At 38.0% G+C, this 26,206-nt stretch overlaps 1 protein-coding gene across 1 annotated transcript; it reads left to right on the top strand.

Moving 5' to 3' along the window:
• Nucleotides 1-1,444: 1,444 nt before the first annotated feature.
• Nucleotides 1,445-22,853, top strand: LOC121405766. Its single transcript, XM_041596719.1, has 4 exons — nucleotides 1,445-1,527; nucleotides 3,082-3,125; nucleotides 13,871-13,903; nucleotides 21,459-22,853. The coding sequence occupies exons 1-4, from the start codon at nucleotides 1,445-1,447 to the stop codon at nucleotides 22,571-22,573; spliced, it is 1,275 nt and encodes a 424-aa protein (XP_041452653.1). The 3' UTR covers nucleotides 22,574-22,853.
• Nucleotides 22,854-26,206: the final 3,353 nt, after the last annotated feature.

The raw sequence follows: 26,206 nt of genomic DNA, 5'->3' as shown, positions 1-26,206 counted from the left end.
TTTTGGTGGCCAATCCACTATTTAAGGCTTTTGCGACATCACAGAAAATTAGCGTTGATATATATTTTCAAAACATCCCTTGTGTGCAAAATGGTATGTAGCATACATTGACTATATTAGGCTCTGAAGACTGTTAGTGTACATGTATCCATATCAACCCATTCTATAAAACAAATAATGTATAGGTAATGATTTTACTAGCGATCCAGTCATCAGGGGTAGGTACAATGTTTTGCTACTTAAAGCAGTCCGCAAGCACTTCTTGTACCTTGTGCAATCTTAGATACCCTAGAGTGCCAATTATCGTCATGGCACACTTACACCTGTGCATTATTTGTTTCATTTACATCATTGCCAAGTGAGTACATCTTTGATTCGTACTAAATTCTCTGTGAAACACCTGGGCTCTGTAACACATAGATTAGCGATCAATCGCTAAATGAACTGTCCAATCAAGGTCAATGTAACACATGCATTTGGTTCAAGATTCTGTCCAGGAACCAATCAGAAGTGTTCTCTCATATTTGCTATTCATCGCTAAGTTTTGTGTCACGGGGCACAGGACTGTGAGTTTTGTTTGTTAATTGACCCTAACACATTGTCCTGTGCAAGACTTGCATGCGACTTGCAGGAAACTATTGTTGCCACCCGCAGGTTCGCCGCATTGACAGTATCTTACTCGCATTTGCTTGCAGGTACGGGGCCTTTAAACTGCCATTCATTGACTTGATCACTTGGCGAGATACTTTATTTTGCCATGTCGACATTATAACATTATGTCGACATGGCAAAATAAAGTATCTCGCCCAGTTGACTTATAAAGCGATTTGTCAACATAGCAAGATATCATAACTTGCCAAGTCGACTTGTAAAACATACGTCGACATGGCAAGATATGAAGTGTCCTAGGCCCGGCGAGAGTCCAAATATCTCGCCATGTCGACATATAACCTTTTATTAGTCGACTTGGCGAGATAACGTATCTCGTCAAGTCAATGGCACTTTAAGGCTCCGTATGCAGGAGCCCTCGCAAGCCTGATTCGCACGCAGACAAGTTTTGAACATGTTCCAAACTTTGTTTGTCGCACGGCTTGCGGGAAACGATGTGACACAGGGCCTTGGCTTGAGCCAGACATTTCTCTTCTGTTGCAATTATATTTCCTCAGATTTTATATTATTTGATACGTAACGTTCTGGCAATGTGGTATTTAAAATTGATAATGTCATATGAGAATGATTTGTAAAATTAGAACATTGTACTTGTGGTATCAGTGGGCAATAATAAAATGCACTTCATTCATCTTACAAAACAACTGTAAACTGATCGTCTTTACATTTTTTTCATTTTCGTATTCATACGAAATATATAAAAAGGACACAAAATAATGTGTATGAAAGATATACAACAGAGTCGCGGAATGAAACAGAGGGGGTGGAGTTTAGGATGGAAGAGAGGGAGGAGGGAGATCAGAGGGTGATGGAGGAAGAGAGAGGGGTAGAGAGGGAGATAGAAGGGGACGAGGTAAAGTGAGAGGAAGAAGAGAATAAGAGGGGATGGGCTTGGCGGAGAATTATGAGAGTAGTTTAAGATTAAATTCGAAGTGTATTAATTGAAATCCATAATAATTGGATTATTCTCAATTTCAATTGAAATTATAAGAAAGCAATTTCTAAGGGAGCAAAAAGCACAAAACAACAAAATGGTTAATAGAATCAAAGCAAATTAATCCACATATAAATATTGGAATCTATGGTAGGTAGGCTACATATAAACTTTTCTTCCTTTGTCTACATTCAATATTAAAGGTATATTTAAACGAGAAGCAACAAATCAGAAAAAAAGGTGTATACATGCTTGTGTACTGCACTCTGTTGCTTGAGAAAAGAGAATTGGGGATATAAGTTACAAGAGGAGAGGGGACAGTAGGCCTAGATACCACTGTTAATACGGTATGATTTAAAGGACAAGTCCACCCCAACAGAAAGTTGAGTTGAATAAAAAGAGAAAATATCCAACAAGCATATCACTGAAAATTTCATCAAAATCGGATGTAAAATAAGAAAGATATGACATTTTGAAATTGTGCTTAATTTCACAAAACTGTTATCCTGGTCTGTATGCAAGGGAACTGACCCGGGAACTGATGATGTCATCCACTCAATATTTCTTTTGTATTTTATTGTATGAAATATGAATTATTCTGATTTTCCCCTTTTTGTCATGTGAAAGAAAGTTTTGATTCTCTCTGAACATGTGGAATTGCCATTGTTTTAACATGTTATGGTTTAGTCAAGTTGGTCCCTATCGTCAAATTTGTAAAAAATGAAATATTGTGTAATTCAGACAATAAAAAAACCAAAAGAAATAGCGAGGAACATCATCGACTCTCTTATTTGCATGTTGCTAACTTGTTCATATAACTATTTTGTGAAAAATAAGCGAAATTTTAAAATGCCATAACTTTCTCATTTGACATCCGATTTTGATGAAATTTTCAGAATTATACTTGTTGGATTTTTCTCTATTGATTCTAATCAAAAATTTTCTTGGTTGGACGTGCCCTTTATTCTATAGATATCTATAGAATAGAGTAAAATTCACAAAGCAAAATGCTGAAAATTTCATCAAAATCTAATGATAAATAACGAAGTTATTGAATTCTGAAGTCTGTCAATATTTTGTGAAAACGGTTGTATGCACTTCGTCATGAATATTCATTAGTTGGCCGGGCTGATGATGTCATATCCCCACTTTCTTTTTTCTTATGTTATTACATGAAATCATGATTGTTTCAAATTTTCATACATGCGTCAGAGTCTCCCATAATGTAAAACAAGTTGGGGGCAATGAATAACTAATGCACTTAATCGGTTATTAATCCGATTGTTTTAGTTCTTGGTAGAAAAAAATTGAATAAACCTAATTTCATATAACAAAATACATAAGAAAAAGTGGATGACATCATCAGCCCACCTAATGAATATTCAAGACATGCCTGACTAGAATCCGATTTAGATCAAATTTTCAGCATTTTGCTCTGTAGATTTTACTCTATTTATTGAGATATACTATATCTCCAGTCTGGACAATCCCTTTAATATTAGACTGAGGTGTGAGTTGAAAGGTAAAGAAAGGTCTTTGACATTTGAGTTGTATGATGTGATGTGATGTGATCCGTTGTTTGGTGTGAGAGCGGATGTCTTGAAAGGAATGAAATTTTAGCGAATGTGTGAGAAGATATGAGATAGGGTGCTATGATTCATGACGTACTGGAATATCATTTAAATGGTGATACTTTCAACAGATACAGGCTCATTTTTAATATATCTCTCTCTCCCTCTTACCCTTCTCCTTTCTCTCCCCTCCACACCACCCCTCTCCACTAGCGTACCTACGGGGGGCAGACTCCCCCCCCCCCACCATGACGAGTCACAACCCATGCAGGGATCTATCCCTGCCCCTCCCCCCCTGACGAGAAGTTGGAGACCTTTTTTTTTTTTTTTTTTTTGCTTGTCAATTTTTTTTCTGCTGTGAAGTGTCCTTTATATTGTGTTGAGGACCTTTTTTTTGCTTGTCAATTTTCTTTCTAGCACAAAATCCTTTATTTGTGGTTGAAGACCTTTTTTGTCATTTTTTTGCCCCCCCCCCCCCGTGGAAAATCCTGGGTACGCTACTGTCCCTCTCTAGGCCTACGTGGCTGTAAGTAAGATGATGTTGTAATTTACATGAGTAATTTATTTGTCACACATATTTAAAAAGGATAGCTTAATCAGCAGAGAAACTGGACTTCATTGGGGCCCTTTATAAAAATGCAATGTAAAATATGCACAAACAACCACACCCCCACACACATACATACAAAGATGATAAAGCAAGACTAAAACTATACACATTGTTTACAGCAATAGCTACAAAATATATATGAATATTTTGGCAGAATCGCGGTAATAACTACATGTTCAGCATATTTAGTAGTTCTTTCAATTCAATTGTTGAATCTGTCCCGGGAGGGGCAGTCATTTCTGCGTTTAAAGGTTGGTTTTTTTCAGTTTTGTACGCGAGCCACGATTTTCAAGAAAAAGAGTGGTTTTTAAAGACTGATTGATCAATTGTTAATCGCGGTATCAAACGTATTTAGGGTATTTTTTCCAAAGCTTTTTTTAAAGACTAGTCAGAGGTGTTTAGGGTATGTTTTTTTCCCCGGAGTCATATTCTGGCGACAACTTGTTTTGACGCCAAAATGTGTTAATAAAGCCCTCGAAAACTTATTTAGGGGGTTATTTTGCACACAGAGAAAAAAAATCGTTTAGGGGATGTTTGGAAATAAAATGGGCACGCATGTGTACATCAATGAATTTGACTGCCCCCCGGGGAATTTGTTATCTTTGGAACTGATTTAAGAATCCCCTTTTCTAGTTATCCCGTAAATCGTGTAATATTATTGATTGGCGTTCAAGGTTCGTTTCTAGCTAGGTCCCCTTTTGACATCATTAGTTTATGTGATTACTATAACCTGATGTTACCTGTTACAATTCATATGTTACCTCTCCAAATCGTGCTAACATAGCCTCTGTCTCATATTTTGTCTATAATGACAAACGAAATGCTGTATATTTCATGACGCACCCCCACGATCCCTTAGAAATCTTCATATTTCTCTATTTAGGAATATGGTTAAGTATATGGTTTTCATGGCCCATAATGAAGCCCTTCTTTTCTCTTTTCTTCTTCCGCACCATCCATATTCTCTTCTTTTTTTTGTTAATCACTTACAGGCGCCGCGGAACGGCCTTGATAGGAGGGGCGGAACCGGAAGTGGGGGGGGGGACTGACCATGCAGAAATCGCAATCAGATGGTCAGTTTGACGATTTTGTACATGGTTTTGGAAAATAGTGGCGGAATGAAGCCCATCCAGCCCCCCGCACTTTCGGCCCCTAACTAATAAAGTCACAGAGACGGCCGCTCATTGGCATGCCCCCCTTCCTCCCTTCACCCAGGAGCCGCCCCTCGATCACTCAGAAACAAATGTTACGGTTTACTTCAATCACCTAACCCCTCTCCGCAGTCGCTGACCATCGCCCACCTATCACCCCGAAATACGAGTCTCCATGGTACCCATAATTCCATAGCCATTTCGAGATACCGGCGTTTCCATTTTCACCTGTTATGTTGTTTTTATCAGCGATCGGAGCCTGACGTCACCCTCTCGTTAATAATAAAGCAAACAGCTCTTTTGTAGGGCTAGAATGTTTTCACCCGATATGTCACCAGAGCATATGTTTAAAATCTATTCTTCATTCAGATGGCGAAAAACATGTCTATATCGGATCTATTTCCTCCCCGCCCCCTTAGTGCGTACTTTTCAATAAAGAATAACATGCGATAGTTTGTTATATTTCCCGTTGATATACCCCCATATTTTCTTATACGGTCTAGGTACAAAAATGCTTAATAGCTTCACGTTTGCAACAATAACACATCTTAATAAAAAGTTATTTGATATTCTGCTTTATTTTCTAAAAATGAGATAAATTGTGATCGAGCTACGTTACTGTTGATACGTTACTTACTTTTGATATTCATAGATTGGTAGATTTGGTTCTTTTAAATCTATTCATTTTTTTAAATCGAACAGTTAATTAAAAAAGCATCATAATACACATATTGATAGATTGTCTTCGATTATGTTTTTCACACTATAAAAAAATTCAAATTAATCTTAGAGTTTGATTTTGATTTCACACACACACGCACATCCCTACCTGTCTAATGCTCTTACCGCTCCCTATCTTTCTGTCAATTTCGAAAATCAAACATATCAAAGAATCTATTACAACTTTTTTTTCGGTCGAATTTTTCTCTTGCTCCCTCCACCGCTTCCCCTCCCTATTCAATCCCACACCCCCTACAATAATTCTACACATTTATTTATTTATTTATCTATTTATTTATTCATTCATTATTTATTTATTTATTTATTCATTCATTCATTTATTTGCTTATCTATTCGTTTCTGCATGTCATGACAATGTACATGGTGTGACCATCACAAAAATTGAATACCTTAAATTTTACATATTAATATTGTATAATTAAGATCATTTACAGAACTGATTATACCAAGGTATAAAGCCCATTCCCTTAGTGGCGGCTCTAGGAAACTTTGGTGGTGTTGGGTCGGGTAGGATGACGTCACATTCCCCCAATTGAATGGTGCAACGCCCAAACCTAATGTTCATAACCTTTTCCTTCTTCCTACCTTCATGACCCTCTCGTGGTCATCCACTATTGGAGAAGCAGAAGGGGAAGTCGCCCCTCTCCCTCTCCATAGCGACCCCATTGTCTCCCCTCATGGTTCCAAATTTTGGGAGCCCCTCCCCTGGTAAATTACCAATTCGTCTACTGCCAACTCGTCCACTCACCACATGGTCTACTTTCATTTAATCTAATGCCATTCCGTCTATCAACATTTCGTCTAACCACCATTTGGTCCAATAACCATCACTACGTCTAATCACCATTTCGTCTATGACCATTTTGTCTCATAACCAGTTGGTCTAATATCCGTTTTAGTTTCATTCATTTTGCACAAAAGTCTTAGTCAAATTAGACCAAATGTTACATGGACTAAATATCTATTGGACCAACTGGTTATTAGACGAAATGGTGAGTGAACGAATTGGCAATGGGACCATGTGGATAGTGAACGAACTGATGGTAGACCAAATGATAGTAGACGAGTTGGCAATTTGACGACTTGGCATTCGACGAATCGGAAATAAACCCCTCCCCTCCCCTACAAACTCCCATTCTCTTGGGAATCATTATTGCCATAGATATTCTCACCTGACCTACTTTTCCCTTTTCGCACTTCCATGACAACGTTTGCAACAAGAACGTTGCCATTCTCCTCCATTTCCTCTCATCTCTCCCCAACATGCCCAATGTTTGAATTCTGTCAGCTGATGAAAATCTCTAGATACGACTCCTTAGTTTAACAGAAGAAGGGGGGAAAAAACCAACATGAATTTTCTTTTACAAGTACACGTTTTTAACCCAGTTTTCTTACGGACAAGCTTAGCACTCTAGCAATTTTGCATACAGATGGGGAAGAAATGAAGTGGGACACAGATATAATTAGTATCCTCAATATTTGCTCCGGCGAAGGCATTTGTAATTCACCAAGATTTGGAGGGGGTGGTAATTTTTAAATCGCGAAGTTGTATTAAGACTTGAAAGTTCGCTTGACATTTCGCTTCAAAGCACATCACATTAATTATGCTTGATAAAATTATGTTTTGTAAGTTTTTATCAACAAGGTATCAATGTCTAGAATATATTACAGACATTAATACATTTACAACGTTTTCTAATTACTTCTTTTTTGGAGAATAATCATAACGTGTTACTTTTTTTATGGGGGTGGGGTGGGTGGGACGGGGTAGACCCTCCCCCAATTATCATTTTACTTATTAAAGCACCACACACCTAACGATTGTTCTGCGACCCGATTTGGGAATAATCGTATTTGGGTCTTCCATTGGGACATGGGAATATATTACTGTGTAATTTTCTAAATCATCTTATAATACCCCCCCCCCCACTGGAAAAAAAGGCACAGACTTGTGTTCAAGGCCTACATATCACGGATCTCAGTCCGTGATGATCCGGGGTGCCAGATTTGTATTTTCCTAGCATTCCCGGAGTGAGTACGGAGTTAACTGGTTACGGATATGTACGGAAAAGTACGGAGTCTACAAGGATAGGCAAGGTAGCAATAGGGATCCTGTTTGATATGCTCCCGGAGCCAACACGGAATACCCGGATGATCACGGATGTTACTGGGTCTTTACACGGACCTTCACGGTTGCTCACATTTTCGTCCCTTTTTGCAGCATCTGGAGCATGCTCGTGCTTGGTTATGAATACGGACTATTGTTCATGTACGCAAACAATACAAACATTTGACCCTGGATAAAGCCGGTATCAACAAGGATCACCCGGTTCTTACAAGGAGCCTCCCGGATGCATTCGGTAGCTACACGGATGTACAAGGACTAAGGAGGCTACAAGGATGAACACGGATGATTATCAGTCCGTGTACTCCGGAATGAAAAATTAAACATGTTCAATTTTTCTCCCGGACAACATGCCGGTACATCAAGGATGGCGCCGGATGAGTAGCCGGAGTGTACACGGTAGTCCCGGACTGTACACGGATGACCCCGGATTGACAATCCGGGATGATCCGTGTTGCTTCCGTGAAGGTGTAAAAGGGGCTTTACACTTTCTGCAATTAAAATAGTTCTGAAAGCTTTACAATATACAGCAATTTCATGTCAATTATTAATAAACTATTTTAGGACTGTTGTCCATTTATACACTATATTAGGGACTATTCACACAAATCCTATATACAACGCACCTATTCCTCTGAAAATTCAAGTTACATAAAAATGTCTTTATCCGACGTTTCAAAGCTGACAACAAATTACAAATATGTCGATTGTCAAGCGTCACGGACGAAACTGCTGTTATATTCACCCACCCTCGACAAAGACTGCATTCTGTTATGCAGTCTCTGTAATTTGACTTGCTTGCAGGATTGAGCGAAAAGTCCATATCGCAAAAACTCTTCAGTTTAATGGCAAGGACGCTCATTTATCTCAGCAAAAACAAAGTGGGGGAACTACTCATTTAGTATTTCAACAAAAGCTTGATTTGATTATTATGGTGACGTCATAGGCAGACATAGAGTAAAGCGCCATTTTTCATTTTCAGATTGTTACTTACTTGTGAAAAGGCTTATAAATAATGATCAATTGGGTTTTGACAACTTCATCTGTGATTGGATATTAATCAATGGTGCAGGTGCTAAAGGCTATCATTAACATAGAAGTTGTCAAAAAATATAAATGATTAGTGATAATTACCAAGAATCATACGTAAGGGGTGTGTGAGGGATGTATGTGTGTGTGTGCCTGCGTGGGTTAAGGTATGCGTGTGGGTATAATGGTGTGTGAGGGTGTGTGTGTGTATATGATGGACTTTGTGGTAGAGAGGGGGGAATGGGGGAAGGAGAACGAAGGATTAGAAGAGTGAAGAGAGAGGGGGGGGGGGGGTAAAAACGAGAGAGAATGGAAGAATGGGAGAAGGAAACGGAAAAGTGCAAATGCAGAGGAGACAGATCCATTTTATGGTTGTTTCTGTTTCTGGCGGGTGTTTCATAAAGCTCTTCGTAAGATACGAATGACTTTATGCACGACTGGTGATCCTTTTTTGTGCTATGTGATATCCCTATATGTAATTGAGTTATGACCCAAGACCAGGTTCCAGTCGTGCGTAAAGTCGTTCGTAACTTACCAACAGCTTTATGAAACACCCACCTGTTATGGTAACTCCCGCAGCAGAATAATATGAGACAGACATGAGAACACGAGAAAGAGAGGGGGGGGGGGGAGAGGCGATGGGGGAGGGAAATTAAATGCTAACTAAAATAAAGTTCAGAGGAAAGGCAAAAGTTATTTACCCCAAAATGCAAATTTAAACAGGCTTGAAAAGTTGTTTTGAACAATATTATCAAATGGATATTCTAAAAAAAATTTGACTGTTTCATTTTTTTTTGCATCTCTCAACTATGCGAAACACTGCTAAACCAAGGAGTTTTAAGACATGGAGAACCATCCAACACTTCCCCTTTATAGCCACTTTGATGCTGCAATGATAAAATATATTAGACACGTGTTTCATTGCATATTTCTTGCAGATTGTAGACAAAAGATTACTGTCTATTATAGACTTACGGCTAATTACACAAGGATACATGATTTTATAATGATAATTACTTTACATTGAGACACATTGCTCACTTTTACAGGGGACAGCAAAATTAAATGTTGCAATGTTTCTTGAAATGTAATTTGAAATTACTCGACTGGCCGCATTTGGCCGCAGTTCTGACACATAACATCACATATTTATACATTCCAATTGACTAATCATAACATTTTTAGAGTGTGGAAGTGCGGGGATTTTGTAAAATGTTGATTTAAAAAATGTCAAATTATTCGGTTTTATCACATTTTAAAAATTGTTATCAGGACACAAAACGCCTTTGATATATATTTCGTCATATGTTCAATAAATATGTTTTTCCTCAAATGAAAATGGAAATATCCCAGTTATCTTCTTTTCGCCACAAATCATTTTTCAGTTTTCCATGAAACTGGCGGCACCACAGGTCGCCACCAAAGGCTACATTGCACCTGTTTTTTTTTCTTTTGTACTTCTTTAGAAATTGTAAGCTATTTGCATATCGTTGTCACTCCATTGTTTTTAACTCCATGGCAAATCCACATGCTAAAAGATGATGTTGGATGCAAATATTCACCATTCATCAAAATGAGGGAAATTATAATGCAAATATCCGAGTTCATGGTAATCGGTTAAAATCTTAGAAAACGAGCTTCTGAAAATGGCCCCGAAACATAGATATGTTTTATCTTTAAAGTGTGGAAGGCTGGGAGAGGATATTGAACAAGATTTGTGGACGATCGGATTTACATAATTATAGGTGACTTCGGAAATAAAAGAAATTATGCAATAGTGTAGAGTAGACAGGAAATATACAGATAAGGGAAATATTGTAGAATCTTTTAAGGTGAGGAATTCCAGAACAAACATGAGTTATTTTTTCCATTATAAGGATGAATAGATGTGGGAAATAAGACCAATCACAAGGTCAATATTAATAAGCTGAGGTGATGCCTGGGGGTGATGCGTGGAAGCTTAGATTAAAAAACAGGATGTCCTTTATATCATATTATATTATTATAAATTATTTATAACCCTGTACCTGGCCTTATTATATACATGTATAGTAATTTGCAGTTTAGCATCCAAAATATCCATAAGGAAATAGGGCAATATATATGCATTCACAACTATTCTTTTTATTATTAGCATTAGCATTAATTTGATTAATCATTATCGTTACTATAAAAACATTCATCATTATTATCATTATTATAAGGTGATAATAATGATTGTGATGTCTTATTGAGCGCAGACAGCGTCCAGAGACGCTCATGGCACTATATAGCTAGTCTACAAATGAAGACCCACCTCTGCAGTGTGTGTACCTCAGCTGATTCAACGAGTCTGCATGGCAGACTAGGTCTACTGAGGCTGCAGCCCTTTCAGGCTAGATCCCACCTCACGAGCCATTCAGAGTCTGCATAGCAGACTACTATATAGCTGCGCATTCCTTCGGATAATTATGATAAATACATATACAAAAATACATATATGAATGTAAATGAAGTCAACAAAGATATCTTTACTACAAGTACAATTTTGAATCAGTAATATAAATTTCTGATTACGTCCTGGTGGGGTCTGGTGCGCCCCTGCTTGAGGCTCCATTCACCAACAATGTAAGGGTCAAAGTCAAGGGCAGTTTGAAAAAAAAAATTAGCTCAGGGCACTTTTAATAGAGGGGAATTTAATTTTCAAAACTTGAAAAATACAGGCTGTTTGGGTCGGAGGTGGCCATGAAAAAAAAAACCCAAACCAATGGGATAGATCAAAATAGATATTCAATAATTCATATATACAGGAATCCACATGTTTATGTGTACAAATGAATGAAAATAAAATGAACTTGCCGTATGGGGGCACTCCCATGCCCATTTTACTAATTTTATCCAATAAGGGTTGTTTAAATATAAAAACAGTGCCTGTGGTATTTTCCAACTTGTTCAAGTAATGACTTAGTCGTCAGGTTGACTGTCTTGCGGATTGATTGTTATATATTAATGTAAACAAAAGGTTTCGTATATTAAAAACTCTTTCATAGAGGCCACGCCCACATTCGGTTTCTCTCACTGCCGATCAATATGTCAGCTATGTTCGTCAACCGTCACTGTCCTCACGCCCTCCTCTCCATCTCTCTCTCTCCCGGCGGACCCGGCTCGAAGGGCAGGTGATTACGGCATCAAACAGCAGCAGGTGTGAGTGAAAATACATGTATCACTTTGCGCCCATGCAAGTGTCGCCACCGAACGCAAAACGCGATCAATCCAACCGATTAAATGATTGATATTGGGGAAGTTTCCTTTTGTATTTGCACTAAAGAGAGTTATATAAAAGCAAGCCAGCTTGGGTAACTTCAACACATTGACAAGCCGCTAATGAAACTCCATCACAAACTTCAACATCAAAGGTCTGGGCTAGATTATCTCGACGTCTGATTGCTTTTTTACCTATAAAATCTACGGTTTCGAGAGAAAAAAGAGAGAGCAGTAGAAGGGAAAAGTTGAAAGACGGTTACGCAACAGGTGGATAAAGATCGGCTGAGATTGGTCAGAGAGCCCCGGAGCTACGGCGCAGGCAAAGGAGAAGGGGTGGTGATTAGCAAGAATTGAGAGGCTTTTATAGATTCTATCCATCGGGTGAGTGTAACACAATAAGTAGTAAAGTTTCACTTCATGCAATAGAATTTGTTAATTTGTAACGTCTTGATTTTGTGCAAGAGTTGTCATGATTATGTCATCATGTTAGATGGTCAAATTACGATTCAAATCTTTGTTGAATGTAATTTTACATTGAAAGCAAAGAGAGAAGCAATAGCAAAGATATTCACAGATCATTTTTTGAAGGAAAGCCCCCCCCCCAAAAAAAAAAAAAAAAATCTGCTTTATCATTTTCTGTTTACTTTGATTAAAATGCAATTTATTTCTCAGCATTGTAGACATTCACGGAATTTCACCTAAAAAAAAACGATTTGGCATTCGTAAACGCCAAATTATTTCATTATCGATCATCAAATTAAAAGTTTCGTCATTTTTTGTTGTTTTAATTGCGCTACATTATGCACCGCATTATTCAATCGTTAGCCTTATCACCCCTCCATTTAGTAGCTACTTATATCTCAAACTACTGTAGGGTTGCTTTTTATCATGGATTATTCATAATTATTATAATATATAACGTGACTACATTCAATTCATATTTGCGTTTTGTTTAGAAAGTAAATTGAATTCCAGCAAACACTGAAAAAAAACCCAGCTAAACATCTTTATTAGATGTGAAGTTCCTCGCATCCCAATACACTGTGATACTGTCTAACGGATTCCCCTTCAGTATTATATACCTCATACCAGGGGCTGATCCAGAATTTTCCAAAGGGAGGGGGGCACATTTTTCCGAGGAAAAATTTGACAAGCATGAAGAAAGAAAGAAAAGAAAGGTTTTCACTTGCAACTTGCAAAAGGGGGCACACGTCTGTTTCTACGGCATTTTTTACATTACAAATTTTGATTTTGCTTCTCAAGAGGGAAAGGGGGGGGGGGTGGGTTGGCGGGCCGGCTGTGCCTCCCCCCTCCCCCTGGATCCACCAGTGCCTCATACACAGATGTAGATCCGGGATGGGGCATAGGACTATGAGCCCCCACCCCACCTGAATACTGAATTTTGATTGCTTTTTACTATTATCTGATAATACCCACTCGTCTTTATACGGAAAGGCCCTCTTTGTACCTTTTCGGGAGTTGTAGCTTCTTCCTATATTTGTCTTCTATCTTTTTCGTTTTATATATATTTCGGTTTATACATATACATTTTATTCTCCTCGTCTCCCTTTTCTTTCTCCTTGTTCTTCTGCTTCTTCCCCTCCTTGTTACATAATCTTCCTTCTTTGTCATATTCATATTCTCTTCCTCCTCATCTTCATTCTTCTCCTTTGCCTTATTTTCTTCTTCTTCTTCTCCCCGTATTTATTTTAATTCTCTTCCTTCATTTCTTCTTCTTCTCCTTCTTCTTCTTCTGATTCTTCTTCTTCTTCTCCTTCTTCTTCATCTTTGTTGTAGAAGGACGTGTCTCGAGCGAGCTCCAGAGTTTTTGTAAGTTTTGTTGAATTTACACTGTTTTATTTACAGTTTTTTAAACTAGTGTACTACTAGTACACATTTATACCCATACCAAACCAAGTCCACCTATTATTTCTTGTTAATAACTTGTATTTTCAAGGATTTTTGTGTTGACCTTGTGTCAGGATTTTTTGGCCACTATGGCCAGTAAAGCCGGACAGGCCTCCCGGGACAAGCCGGGAACCAGTTCGGCCCAGGCTGCCGTTCCTGTTTCTGCTGCCGAGCCTTTTACGTCCGTGAGCCACGTATGTTCATCACCCATAGGTTATGTATCAACCCAGTGGAGTTCGCCATTAAAGGCCTTTGCACAGTTTCAACGTTGGTGTCGTGATACTTTTTAATAAAGAAAATGTGTGTCGTACCCATGACAACATGTATTGTTGCTGGAATTTCCAGGAATTTAAAATGGATATGGTGTGATCAAACTATGAAAATTTATAAACCATATGTCAATGGTCATATCAAGACTTTAGTTCAGAATATCGTGCACAAATAAAGGCAGATCAGCCTAATTTCATATCATTGTCTAATACGTAATAGATCGGGTGTGGGGGTGGGGGTAAAAAATTTCAACATTCTATTCTACCAAGTTCTCAATTTTTTTGATTCTTTCTTTCTATAGTATGTCATTTTGTTGTTATTTCTTTGTATATTTCTGTTGAGTTTGACAACTCTCCGGTTTTTTTTAATGTGTAAGCTAGATGAATAGTCAGTGGATCTTGGGGCATATGGCAATTGAAATCACGTATGTCAAGTGGCGTTATCATCTGATCGGGGGGGGGGGGGGAGGGGGGGGGGGGGGGGGGGGTGAGAGCAATATAAAAGTATCGAGCTGCAATTAAAAAAAATGTCCCCCCCCCCTCCATAAAGAGCTGTTAGTAGACGGGGATATATAAATCGTGTGTGAAGGGGGTGGCGGTCAAAGCAATATATTGACTCAAATTCAAAAAAAATATTTAAGGGTACCACCAAAGAGCGAGCTTTTTTTCCAAGTATTTGTCCTAAAATTTAAATATTCTGGGCAATGTTTGTGATCCTCAATGTGTATCCACCAACTAAATAATTACCGCCAGCGCGAAGCGCGAACAGACAATTTATCTTATCAAAAAGGGATTAAAATATTTGATATTCCTATCTGTAAAAGGGACAATTTAGGCTCTGTATTTCAAGCACTTTGTGGGAAAATTGTTATAGGTGGATATGGATCACAGTTTGAAATAAGCTTATATGTTTCAATATATTCCTTTGAGCTTTGACATATAGCACCCGGACATCCTTAGAACATTATGTCATCAAATGAAAATGATGACTATGTTCATATTTCTCTTCCAAAGCGCGAAATAGAACTTGTCAATATTCCATTTTTAAAAATGACATAGTAATTATTAAATTGACATCTTATCTATTAATGTAATAAGCCTAATGAGCCCGTGAAAATCTTTTAGTATTATGGCTTGAAAACTGGACATTAAAAACACTTTTGAAATTATGATGCGCGACTTAATATATAAGAGGAAAGGATTAAGACAAAGTAATTTTACAGCTACAACTGTAGTAAAGTATATTCATTTGCGAAAAAAAGGTAATTCTTTTTTTATCTTAAAACCGTTCCGGTGATATTCATAATGTAGTTTATATTCAAAGAAGTAAATTGTGTCAGGAACTCGTTGGCTGCAGTAAATAAATAGTTTGTATCATATCCAATTTTAGTCGAAGTGCCGGAATCGAGCTCTTTGGTATTAACACCGCTTGAAAAAACCAATTATGTACATTGAAGACTAAACGCTGACTAAACAAAAGAAAAATATAAACTGATTGAAATTGCCATGCATTGCATACAATGACATACATGCAGTATTTTGTTTCTTTTACACAAAGAAAACTCAGACTATGCAGAAGCGGATCTAGAGGGGGGGGGGGGGGTTGCAACCCCCCCCCCAAAAAAAAAAAAAAAAAAAAAAAAATCCGCGGACCATTTTTTAATTTTATTTTATTCTATTTCTATGTATTCATTTAACCTCTATACCAAAAATAGTGGAGTTTTAGATGCAAGAAAACGCCATTTTCACACACAGATTTTCAAAAAATTTCTCTCCTGTGGGAGGGGGGGACACCCCCCTCCCACACCCTCTCCCCTCGCTCGGTCCGCTCGCTTGGACTCGGTCGCTTCGCTCCCTCGCATACCACCCCAACCCCCCTTTATAAAAAGCTGGATCCGCCCCTGCTATGACACCCATCATGATTTTTGCTTACAATATGATTATATTTACATCACAATTTAGATGATTATAGACACCCCACGCACACATATGCGCTATGTATACAGTCCAATGTGAGTATGTTACATAATGCAATCTTGACTTAAATTTGCCTTTTAGTAATTCAGGAAAGAAATAATAATTCTCGAAAATGAAATCATTCATGTGTCAGGTTTATTCCGAGCATTTTCGAAAATCGTTTAGCCATCAATTTTCACAGATTAAGTGACAAAATTAAGCATTAAAGTGCTAAGTGATCATTACAAGGGAAAAGGTACGTAGAAAATATGACCTTACACCAGTATGGGACTAGATATCCGTCCCCGCAGACACGGCGATCAGCCAGTGTGCGCACGCTAAAATTTATCATTCTGCGGCTCGCGTGCTAGGAAATAACTGGATTTTTCTCCCAATTACGAAACTCATTGTGGAAAAGGTTATCCCCCATGCATTGATATACTCGTAAAATTTAGCGTCATGTATCATTTACACACAAAAAATAGAATATAACCCTTCTTTTGGAGAACTATTAGTAAGTTGTTCGAATCTAACTATTTTCTTTTGAAAATATAAAAAAAAATTACCTGATTTAAAATGCCTGTCTTTTCCTTAAAAAAACTGGAGCACAAAATCCACTGCCGTTATCATTTATGAAAAATTCTAAAAAATGTATTAAGATGCTTTTAAAGAAAATGAAAATTTAAGGGGATTCGAAAATAAGGATTTTTCAATGTTATATCAAATTTCTGTTATATTTTCATCAATTTTGGGATTGCATCGAAATGACTGATAATTCGAAGTCTACCCACACAGTGCTTGTAAATTTGGTATATGTTGGTAAACTGATAGTTAACGTAAATGATAAACATTCATAGCCTCACTAAAATTTAACGATTCTACTGTTTTTATGATTTTAATGTCGCAGACATTTTAGAGAGTGAAAAAAGGGATGCTCACGAACGTCTCTCACAATACGGCTAAGCGAGAAGACCTTTCAATGGCGCGCTCCCCTGATTTGAGGCCGTGAACATACGTGGAGCAGAAACAATGGTATCTCTTTTGTGGCTGCTGCACATGTTCCTATTCATGATTACATAAGGGCATTCGCAGACACAATTCCAGCCCATTGTATAGTGTCTGCTTCCCGCATCAGTAACCAAAGAATTGCCATGTACCTGAATTCTAAAGAAGATGTGCTGAGCGCGGTGAACAACGGCTTGACCTTTAAAGGCGCTTTTATTGAGATCTCACCCTTAGCTTTGCCGACAACCCGTATTACACTGTCTAATGTATACACTGAAATTCCCAATTCTGTTCTTGTCAAACAAATTTCATCTTTCTGTAAAGTAGTCTCACAGATCCGTCTAAGCTATTCCTATTGGTTTCAAGGACAAACATCTAGCTCACATCATGTCCTTCCGTCGTCAAGTTCAGGTGCTACTTAGTCCGAATGTCACTCCACCCGATTTCATTAATTTTACTCATGCTGGTATCAATTATCGCGTTTTTATTTCCACTGAGGCGGCTCGTTGCTTTGAGTGCGGCGAGGCTGGCCATCTCAGTAAGAACTGCAAAAAATCAGTCCGTCAAGATGAGTCTGAAAACCCACAAGCTAAAGGAAAATCGGACCCACGTCATCCCCCTAAAGTATCTAAACCTAAACCACAACGGTCTGTACCCGAAACCACTGAGAAGAGGGCGTCCCCAGTACGCACAGAAAATTCTATTGGCCCCAGTCCTACGCCAGCCTCTCCGCACTCTAATGTTGCCGTGACTGCTGAAGGAGCCTCTGCTAGTTTTCAGGGCGCGAATAATCTGCACAGCAATAATAATAGCCAAACTAGCAGCGACTCCGTGGGCATTAGCCGGGACAAAATGCCTTTTCCCGAGGCCCCCACCTCTCCTTTGACCCAAACCCCTTGCGACACCATTTGGGGAACACCGCCCGCCCCTTCCAGACTCTTTGCAGATGTTGTCGCAAAAAGGAAACAACCTGTCGTACCTCCTGTAGAAGACTCCCCCAAACTTATTTCAATTGCCTCCTCTACCCCACCCCGGAAATTAATGAAAAAAGTCTCCTCTCCTATGACCTCAGAACCTCCCTCCCCAACTCCCGTCCTACTCTCTACATCACCAACCCCACCCTCTCCCGCTTCCACGGTAGACACTACCGACACTGATGACGTAACGGTATGGGATGATGCACAGACTGACGATGAATCCTTTGACTGGGCTTCCTCATTCCCATCCAGTCAAGGACCCCTCTCTTCCAAGGAACTTTGCAAATTTCTGAAAATTGTTAAAGCACGGAAAAAACCCCTAGAAGTAGCAAAAAAATTCACTTCCAACATACCAGGACTTGTTAGACAACTGAGACCTTTGAGAAACAGTCCTCTGTTTACGAAAAGTACACAGCAGAGGATTTACAAATTGATCAAAAAACTAGATCTTTAATATGACCCTCTTTCTTTTTTAGTATGAACGTAGACATGCATGCCTTTCTTTCCTTTTTTATGACTCTGTCGTTGCTCACCCTTAACACTGGAGGTTGCTCCAATGCCATGAAGAATGCCTCAGTTTTTACTTATGTTGATAACATTGCCTTTGATTCTGATATTGTGTTTTTACAAGAAATAAATGACCTCTCCCAGCATTCTCATTGTTGGGATTTATGGTCATCCTATAAACCTTTTTGTGCCCCCGGACATAATCGAGGATCTGGAGTTGCTACCCTTGTAAAGAATAACCATTGTAGCATCACAGATTCCTTAGTTATACTTGATAGTCATATCTTATATGTTAAAATTGAGTTTGATAGTGGCATGTATCATTTATATAATGTTTTAATGCCACAGGATGATAACCTTGCTATTAAGGCCATTCGTCTTCTTGCGCATCATATTAATCAGTGCAGCGACGGTGTTTTTTTAATTGGGGGAGATTTTAACTGTACCCTATCTCCAACATTGGATAGATTGTGCATGCCTAATGAGCATAGACCTAAGATATCATCTGCCCTCAAGAAAGTGATTGAAAGTAATAAATTATGTGATGCGTGGCGAAGACTTCACCCACGTGAAAAGAAATTCTCTTGGCATAGAAACAATCCTCACAGTGTATATGGTGTTTCTAAAGCCAGACTTGATCGTTTTTATGTGTCTTTCCCTCTAATACCTTCAATACACGCTTGTCGTATTCTGCCTTGCACTCTCTCTGATCATTGTGCAATTTCCCTGAAAATTAAAATCCCCCCACAGAAGCCAAGAGGAAGTGCTTTTTGGCAACTTAATAATTCTCTTCTCGATGATAACGACTACAGAAATATCATTCATCAATTTTGGACGGACTGGCAAAATAAAAAAGCCAACTTTCCTAACATTCTATCATGGTGGGACTTTGGTAAATACCACATTAAATCGCTCACTCAAATGTACGGCTCCAAGTTAGCCAATGAGAAGAGAGAAACGTTATTAAATATTACCAAACCATCGACAAATTGCAATCTTCGCCTGACTTCACGCCTGATATTCAGCAGGCCCTTGCTGAACAAAGAAATGAATTAAACATTCTTCTTAAGAATCAAGCCAAGGGTGCTCTTGTAAGGTCACGTTTTCAATATGCAAATGAGATAGACACTAGCTCAGCTTATTTTTTCGGTCTTGAAAAATCGAACTCCACTTTTAAATCACTCTCTCGTACCCGTCTCCCTTCGGGTAACATTACAGAGGATCAGAGTGATATTAAAATTCACGTTCGGAATTTCTATAAGAGTTTGTACAGTCGTGTGCCAACTGATGATAATGCGGTTGATAATATTTTATCTGACTTACTGAAACTTGATACTGAAGATTCAAAAAGTCTTAATGCTCCTTTGTCACTTAATGAATTTGATAATGCTGTTAAACTGCTCGGGAAAAATAAAACGCCTGGTCTAGATGGACTTTCTTCTGAATTCTATCAGACTTTCTGGCCATTGATAAAAAATGATCTTTTTTCTGTATTACAATATGCCATAAGTACTGGAACCCTTCCACATACTTTTCGTAGGACAGTGATTACACTGATTCCTAAAAAGGGAGACCTGGCAGACATTGCCAACTGGCGACCAGTCTCTCTTCTGAATAATGACTACAAAATTTTTGCCAAGGTACTTGCTAATAGACTAAAACATTATATCTCTAATATTGTTTCAGAAGACCAAACGTATTGTGTTCCAGATCGAACAATCTATGATAATTTAAATTTGATCCGAGACATTGTACACTATTCTAATTGTAATGATACCCCTCTTGCAGTAGTAAATTTGGATCAAAGGAAAGCCTTTGATAATGTAGATCATAATTATCTCTTTAACACTATGAGAGCTATGGGTATTGGAGAATTTTTCATTTCTTGTATTCAACTTTTGTATAATGATGCCGAGGGCTTAGTCAAAGTGTGTGGATCCCTCACTGCGCCTTTTCCTTTTCAAAAAGGCATACGCCAAGGTTGCCCTTTGTCTGGCCTTCTGTACTCGATAGCCATAGAACCTTTGCTGCACAAGTTAAAAGTTAATCTTGCTTCATGTTCTTTTTCTTTTCCTAACACGGATATGAATGTCTCAGTCTCTGCATATGCAGATGATATATCAATTTTTGTCACTGAAGACAAAGGCTTTGATATTATTCTTGATACATATAACACTTTTAGTAAGGCCTCGGCCGCCTGCCTTAATCATGTAAAATCTCAAGGACTGTGGGCTGGATCATGGTCGAAACGTACTGACAGGCCCCTTGATTTCAAATGGAATTGTGATGGTCTCCTTTTTCTTGGAGTTCATCTGGGTAATAACAATAATTTTGTATACAACAACTGGATAAAGTGTAAAGAAAAATTAAATAAGACTCTATCTCGATGGAGTTCTCTTTCTTCTTGTCTATCCTTCAAAGGCAGAATCATTATTGCTAATCAACTAGCTGCATCTAAACTGTTTCATTGCCTTGCAGTTTTATCTCCCCCTCAGCAAATACTGGATGAACTCCAAGAAATGCTTATTAATTTTGTTTGGTCCGGAAAACGACATCTTTTAAGAAAGCAAATTCTGTTTCAACAACCTAACAAAGGTGGACTTGGTTTGGTATGTCTCCAAGCACGAACACTCACGTTTCGTTTTGCCTTTTTACAGCGTTATCTCAATCTTTGTTCTCATCCCGCGTATACCTTTTGTTCTTATAATCTTCGGAGATATAAGAAATTAAATTTTGATTTTTCTTTGTTTCTGACTGAATTAGACCCAAAGTTTTATACCAGTCTTCCTTGTTTCTATTCGGAAATTTTGCGTGCTTGGGGTATCTCTGGAGCCAGCATCGAGACATCGTCCTTCACTGTCAACCATGTGTTCAATATTCCTTTGAATTATTATAATTTTCTTCATTACACACTGGATGGCGACAAGATCTTCCCTGCTAGATTATTTGCATGTGGAATCAAACTCGTCAAACATCTTGTAAACCCGAACAACGGTACCTGGCTCCGAGCAGACGAGGTCGCCATCACATCCACCCTGCAGCGTCCATCTTTACGGCTCTTGGAATTTGACCTCTCTCGACTTCACAAAGTGATTTCCAGTTTGTTTCCCAGATTCTTTTTAAATAGCGGACTTAGACTGTCAATAGTTTCAACTCATCTTCACAATCTGGCTGAACCTATCAACTCTCCGTTCTCGATTATAACTAAGGACAACAAGAACATTCTTGCCACACCCACTAAATCGATATATCGAATCCTCAACCGTTCTATTAACTTTCTTCCTAGAACTCAAGTTACTCATTGGCACGAGATTGGGATACTTTCCCCACCTACACTAATCAACTGGACTGAAATCTACTACTATCCTTCGTCTAAGAAAGATGGGGACACTCAGTACAAACTATTACATAATGTCCTTCCGTCGCTTGCCGTTCTTCATCACCTTAATTCCGACATCTCCTCTTCATGTGGATGGTGTGGCAAGAAAGGAACTATATTACACCTCTTTATCGAGTGCACTTCTATTCAACCAGCCTTGGATCTTCTTCACCACCTCCTTTCATGTCTTTTGCCCGAAGTGAACATTGACTTTGACCTCTACTGGACCTTGGTTCCACATGCAAGAGGTCGTAGCAGGGAAGCCGTGCGCCTATCCAACTTTCTTATTGTTAGTCTTAAAAGCACATTATATTGGCTTTACCGAACCTCTCGTTTTTTTGATCCGCTTCCGTTTTGGAAATTTAGAATTAAAAACAGAGTCATTATTGATTATGAATTCCACAAATTACAAAGCAATTTGGCTTTATTTCTTAAAACATGGTCACCCAATAATGTACTCTTTCTTTTGGATAACGATAGTCTCACATGGTTGATTTAATTGTTTTGACGTGATCACATATTTTCTTTGCTATTTTTATGTTATGCCTAAGATTTTGTGTACCTCCTTCGGTATTTTGTGATTAATTTTTTTGAGCAAAGCTCTTTATGGAAATTAATAACTTCCCACAGTAAAATCGTTTTAAATACTGATGATACTGTAGTTCTGTAATCATCTGTCGTCAGTATTCAGTACATTTAAAAAAAATTCTTGTTTTCTATTGTTAAATTTATTGCTTGTTCATGAATTGTTTAATGTCTTCCGCTTTATGTATTACTTATTGATTGTTTTGTCTATTGTTTAGCTCACAAACACTTGACATATTAAGTGCATCAATGTCTGTATATATTTTTATTTGTATTATTTATTATATGTAATGTAAATAAAGTTTTACTTTGAAAAGTCAAAAAAAAAGTCTTCATGTTCTTCTTCTTCTTCTTTATCATCATCTCTTTCTTCTTCTTTTCATCATCATCTTGTTGCTTTTCTTAATTCTCCTTCTCCTGTTTTCCGTCCTCCTCCTCCTCCTCCTTCTTCTTCTATTTCTTCTAACTTCATCATCATCATCATCATCATTATCTTCATCATCATCATCCTTATCATTCTCTTGGGCGCGAGAATTTTATTGTTGAACAGGGGCGTTGTTCCTTTCCTTTTCGATCCGTACAAATTACGGATGTTCCTTTTCCGATTAAAGTGGTCCGTGGAATTTTACGGTACCTGTTTACCATGTTTACGGTATAAAGGAGCGAATCATCTTCGTCTCCCTTGTTCATAAAAGTAAGGTGTTTTTAATCAAATTGTTTCTAGCACGCATAGGTCATGTAAGTTCTTGATCATCATTTTGTTGTTGTTGATAACATATGCCTGTTAATACCTACCCTGACATGCAGGGGAGGATCCAGAATTTTCCAGGGGGGCACATTTCCCGAGGAAAATTTGACAAAGCAAAAAAAAAAATTCCCAAAATAAAGGACATTTTCATCCACGTTAAAATTTGACAAGCAAAAACACACACACAAAGTCTTCACTTTCAAAGGGGTGGGGCACACTCGTGTTTTAACGGCATTTTACAGTACAAATTTTAATTGTGCCTCCCAAGGGGGGGGGGGCACGGGTAGGCTGTGCCACCTGGATTCGCCAATTATATAGATCACTAGTTCCATCCAGAATTTTTTTTATTTAAGACGGCATCCAATTTCAATCTTAACGGAAGCATGTTTTATTGCTTCATTGACATGTCCCGCAACGGTTTTGAAAATGGGTAGGGGGGGGGGCTGACCATGCCAAAAATTACCATCGGTTTTGAAAAAGAGGGTGGGGGGAGCTGAAGCCCACCAAGCTTTCCCCTACCCGTTTTCCTTGGCCTCTGTTGCTATGGTCAGTATGCGACAAGAGAGCCATTGCTGTCTCATACTCACTTTTTTTTGTATTATCGTGATGTCCCAAACAATTTATAAGGGCGTGACATGACGTATGAGGCAGACATTCCTTAAAAGCTTCTAGTGAGCTAAGCGAGTGAGCAAATTTTTGGAAACTTTAATGGGGGATTAGATAGATGTTTAAGTAACATACATAGTATAGTATTACACATAAACCATTTCTTGTTCTTTTATTTCTTTCCCTTTTTTTCTTAATCGGTATTTTTTTTAAATCTATTTGTTAATGGGGGAAGGCCCCAAGCCCTCTACCCTATATTAGCGAACATTGTGCATCTGATTACAAGTATACCCCAATCTCATACACACTCTCACACACACAATACGTGGAGCGTTATGACCCAGTGGATTAGTCTACTGACTTTGAAACAGATGGTCGTGGGTTCGATTCCCAGCCATGGCGTAATTTCCTTCAGCAAGAAATTCATCCAAATTGTGCTGCACTCAACCCAGGCTGGAATTTATTGCTTGAAATGCCACCGCGCTGTAAAATACTGCGGGACTAATTAGCCAGGGTCATAATATACAAGCACTTTAGAAGCGCATACACTGTTAAAAACCCGTGATTTTACAGAAAATAAACAGAAGATTTTGCAGAAAGCAATAACAGAATCATTCTGTAAATTCATAAAACAGGAATTTTTCTGAAATTTAACATAACAGGTCTGTTAAAAAAAAGGGAAAAGGGTGTTTTATTCAAGGAAATTTGTAAGATTCCATACACCAAATACCAAATTCCTGTAAGATTACGCAATTCAATAAGATTACAGATGATCTCGAGACTCTGCTGCAGGAACTTCTTTTATTTTAAGGATAAATTTTCTAACAGTGTAGGGACGTTATGACATGATGTGATAGGCGCTATAGAACTGTGTTGTTGTTATCATTATTATGATTATTATTGTTATTACAATCTTGAAGGGCCCAATTTTTAACAATCACTGAGCAACATATTGCAACTATTGGTTAAAATCTGTCGAAATTGGGTAATGAATTTGCTCAATTGGATAATGATTGCCAAGAATATATATATATATATACCAACATACATTACTCTACTGTGGACAGTATGTTGCCCAACATTTTAAGTGTGCACGTTTAGACTATTTAGGTCTAAATATAAACACGTCTACCTTTTCCTATCATTCTTCTCTATATAATGAATGGAGCATTCAAATGGGTTATTGTAATGAGATAAACTTCATTTTGAAGCATAGAGTCTCATCTCCCCCCCCCCCCCAATGAACACAGATTCCAAATTGTTTTGGGCCGAATTACTTTCAAATTTACGATGGAATCGTCACACTGTATAATGCACATCATATTCCTTTTAGCAGATCATTAGCAGATCATCTTCCATTGATTGTTTACGACCAGTTTTGTGAAATACCCCCGAGAAAGTATAATATTTCCAATGTACGAATCACTATGAATATTACACAGCCTTGAACATGTTAATAGGAGAATAAAATACCTTCAACTGCCGCCTTGCAGCTGTTTGGAAATATTAAGATGTAATTTATTCGTCAGATTTGTTACTAAATGAAATGTCACCATGATAACACCGTGAATGGTTCCGTCATTTATTGGAAGTGTTGTGTTTCAGCTATTGCATTAATACATTGAATGAATTTTAGATTCTCTGTTTCCGAATTAATTTCTATCATATATTGTACATAAAATATTTTATGTGAAATTGTTAGGCTATGGAAAATCAAAACAATTTTATTGTTTCATATATAGTCTTGGGTCAAAACTTTGCTGCCACGGTTTGAATTTTGCGCCACATGTTTACGAAATTCCTAGGCAATAACTTAACCCGAAAAAGGGGGCTTGATTAAACGAGACAGTAAATCTTGGTCGCCCTCTCGTATTCTCCCGATTTTCGTTCATCAAATTTCATGCAAAACGTTATTGTTATCGGCTTAGTCCCTTATTTCACTTTCTCCATTAGACCTTCATGATACATTTTATTACGTAATACTAGTTATCATGTTGTTGCGTTATTGCGAATTCGTTTGATTATTATGCTCTGTACTTCTCAAAATAGCTCAGTAACATTTCGACTCGCTGTGTTATTATCCTTTATTCTAACCAATATATGAAGAGCTCAAATGCAGAAGGGGTTAGATCATTTTTTAATATTTTTTTGTATTTTGTCTCAATTTTCAGTCGCTCTGCTTCAACCAATTAA

The sequence above is a fragment of the Lytechinus variegatus genome, chromosome 19, assembly GCF_018143015.1.
Source record: "Lytechinus variegatus isolate NC3 chromosome 19, Lvar_3.0, whole genome shotgun sequence".
Lineage (NCBI taxonomy): Eukaryota > Metazoa > Echinodermata > Echinoidea > Temnopleuroida > Toxopneustidae > Lytechinus > Lytechinus variegatus.
Note: the sequence above shows the minus strand (reverse complement) of the source record. Positions and strands in the feature narration are given on the sequence as shown.

Bases quoted from the DNA above. Each gene is read 5' to 3' on its own strand.
- LOC121405766 (XM_041596719.1), top strand. From the start codon at position 1,445: ATGGAAGAGAGGGAGGAGGGAGATCAGAGGGTGATGGAGGAAGAGAGA. The intron at 3,126-13,870 runs GTAAAGAAAGGT...TCTTTGTTGTAG, and splicing joins ACTGAGGTGTGAGTTGAAAG to AAGGACGTGTCTCGAGCGAG. The intron at 13,904-21,458 runs GTAAGTTTTGTT...TGACTGAATTAG, and splicing joins GAGCGAGCTCCAGAGTTTTT to ACCCAAAGTTTTATACCAGT.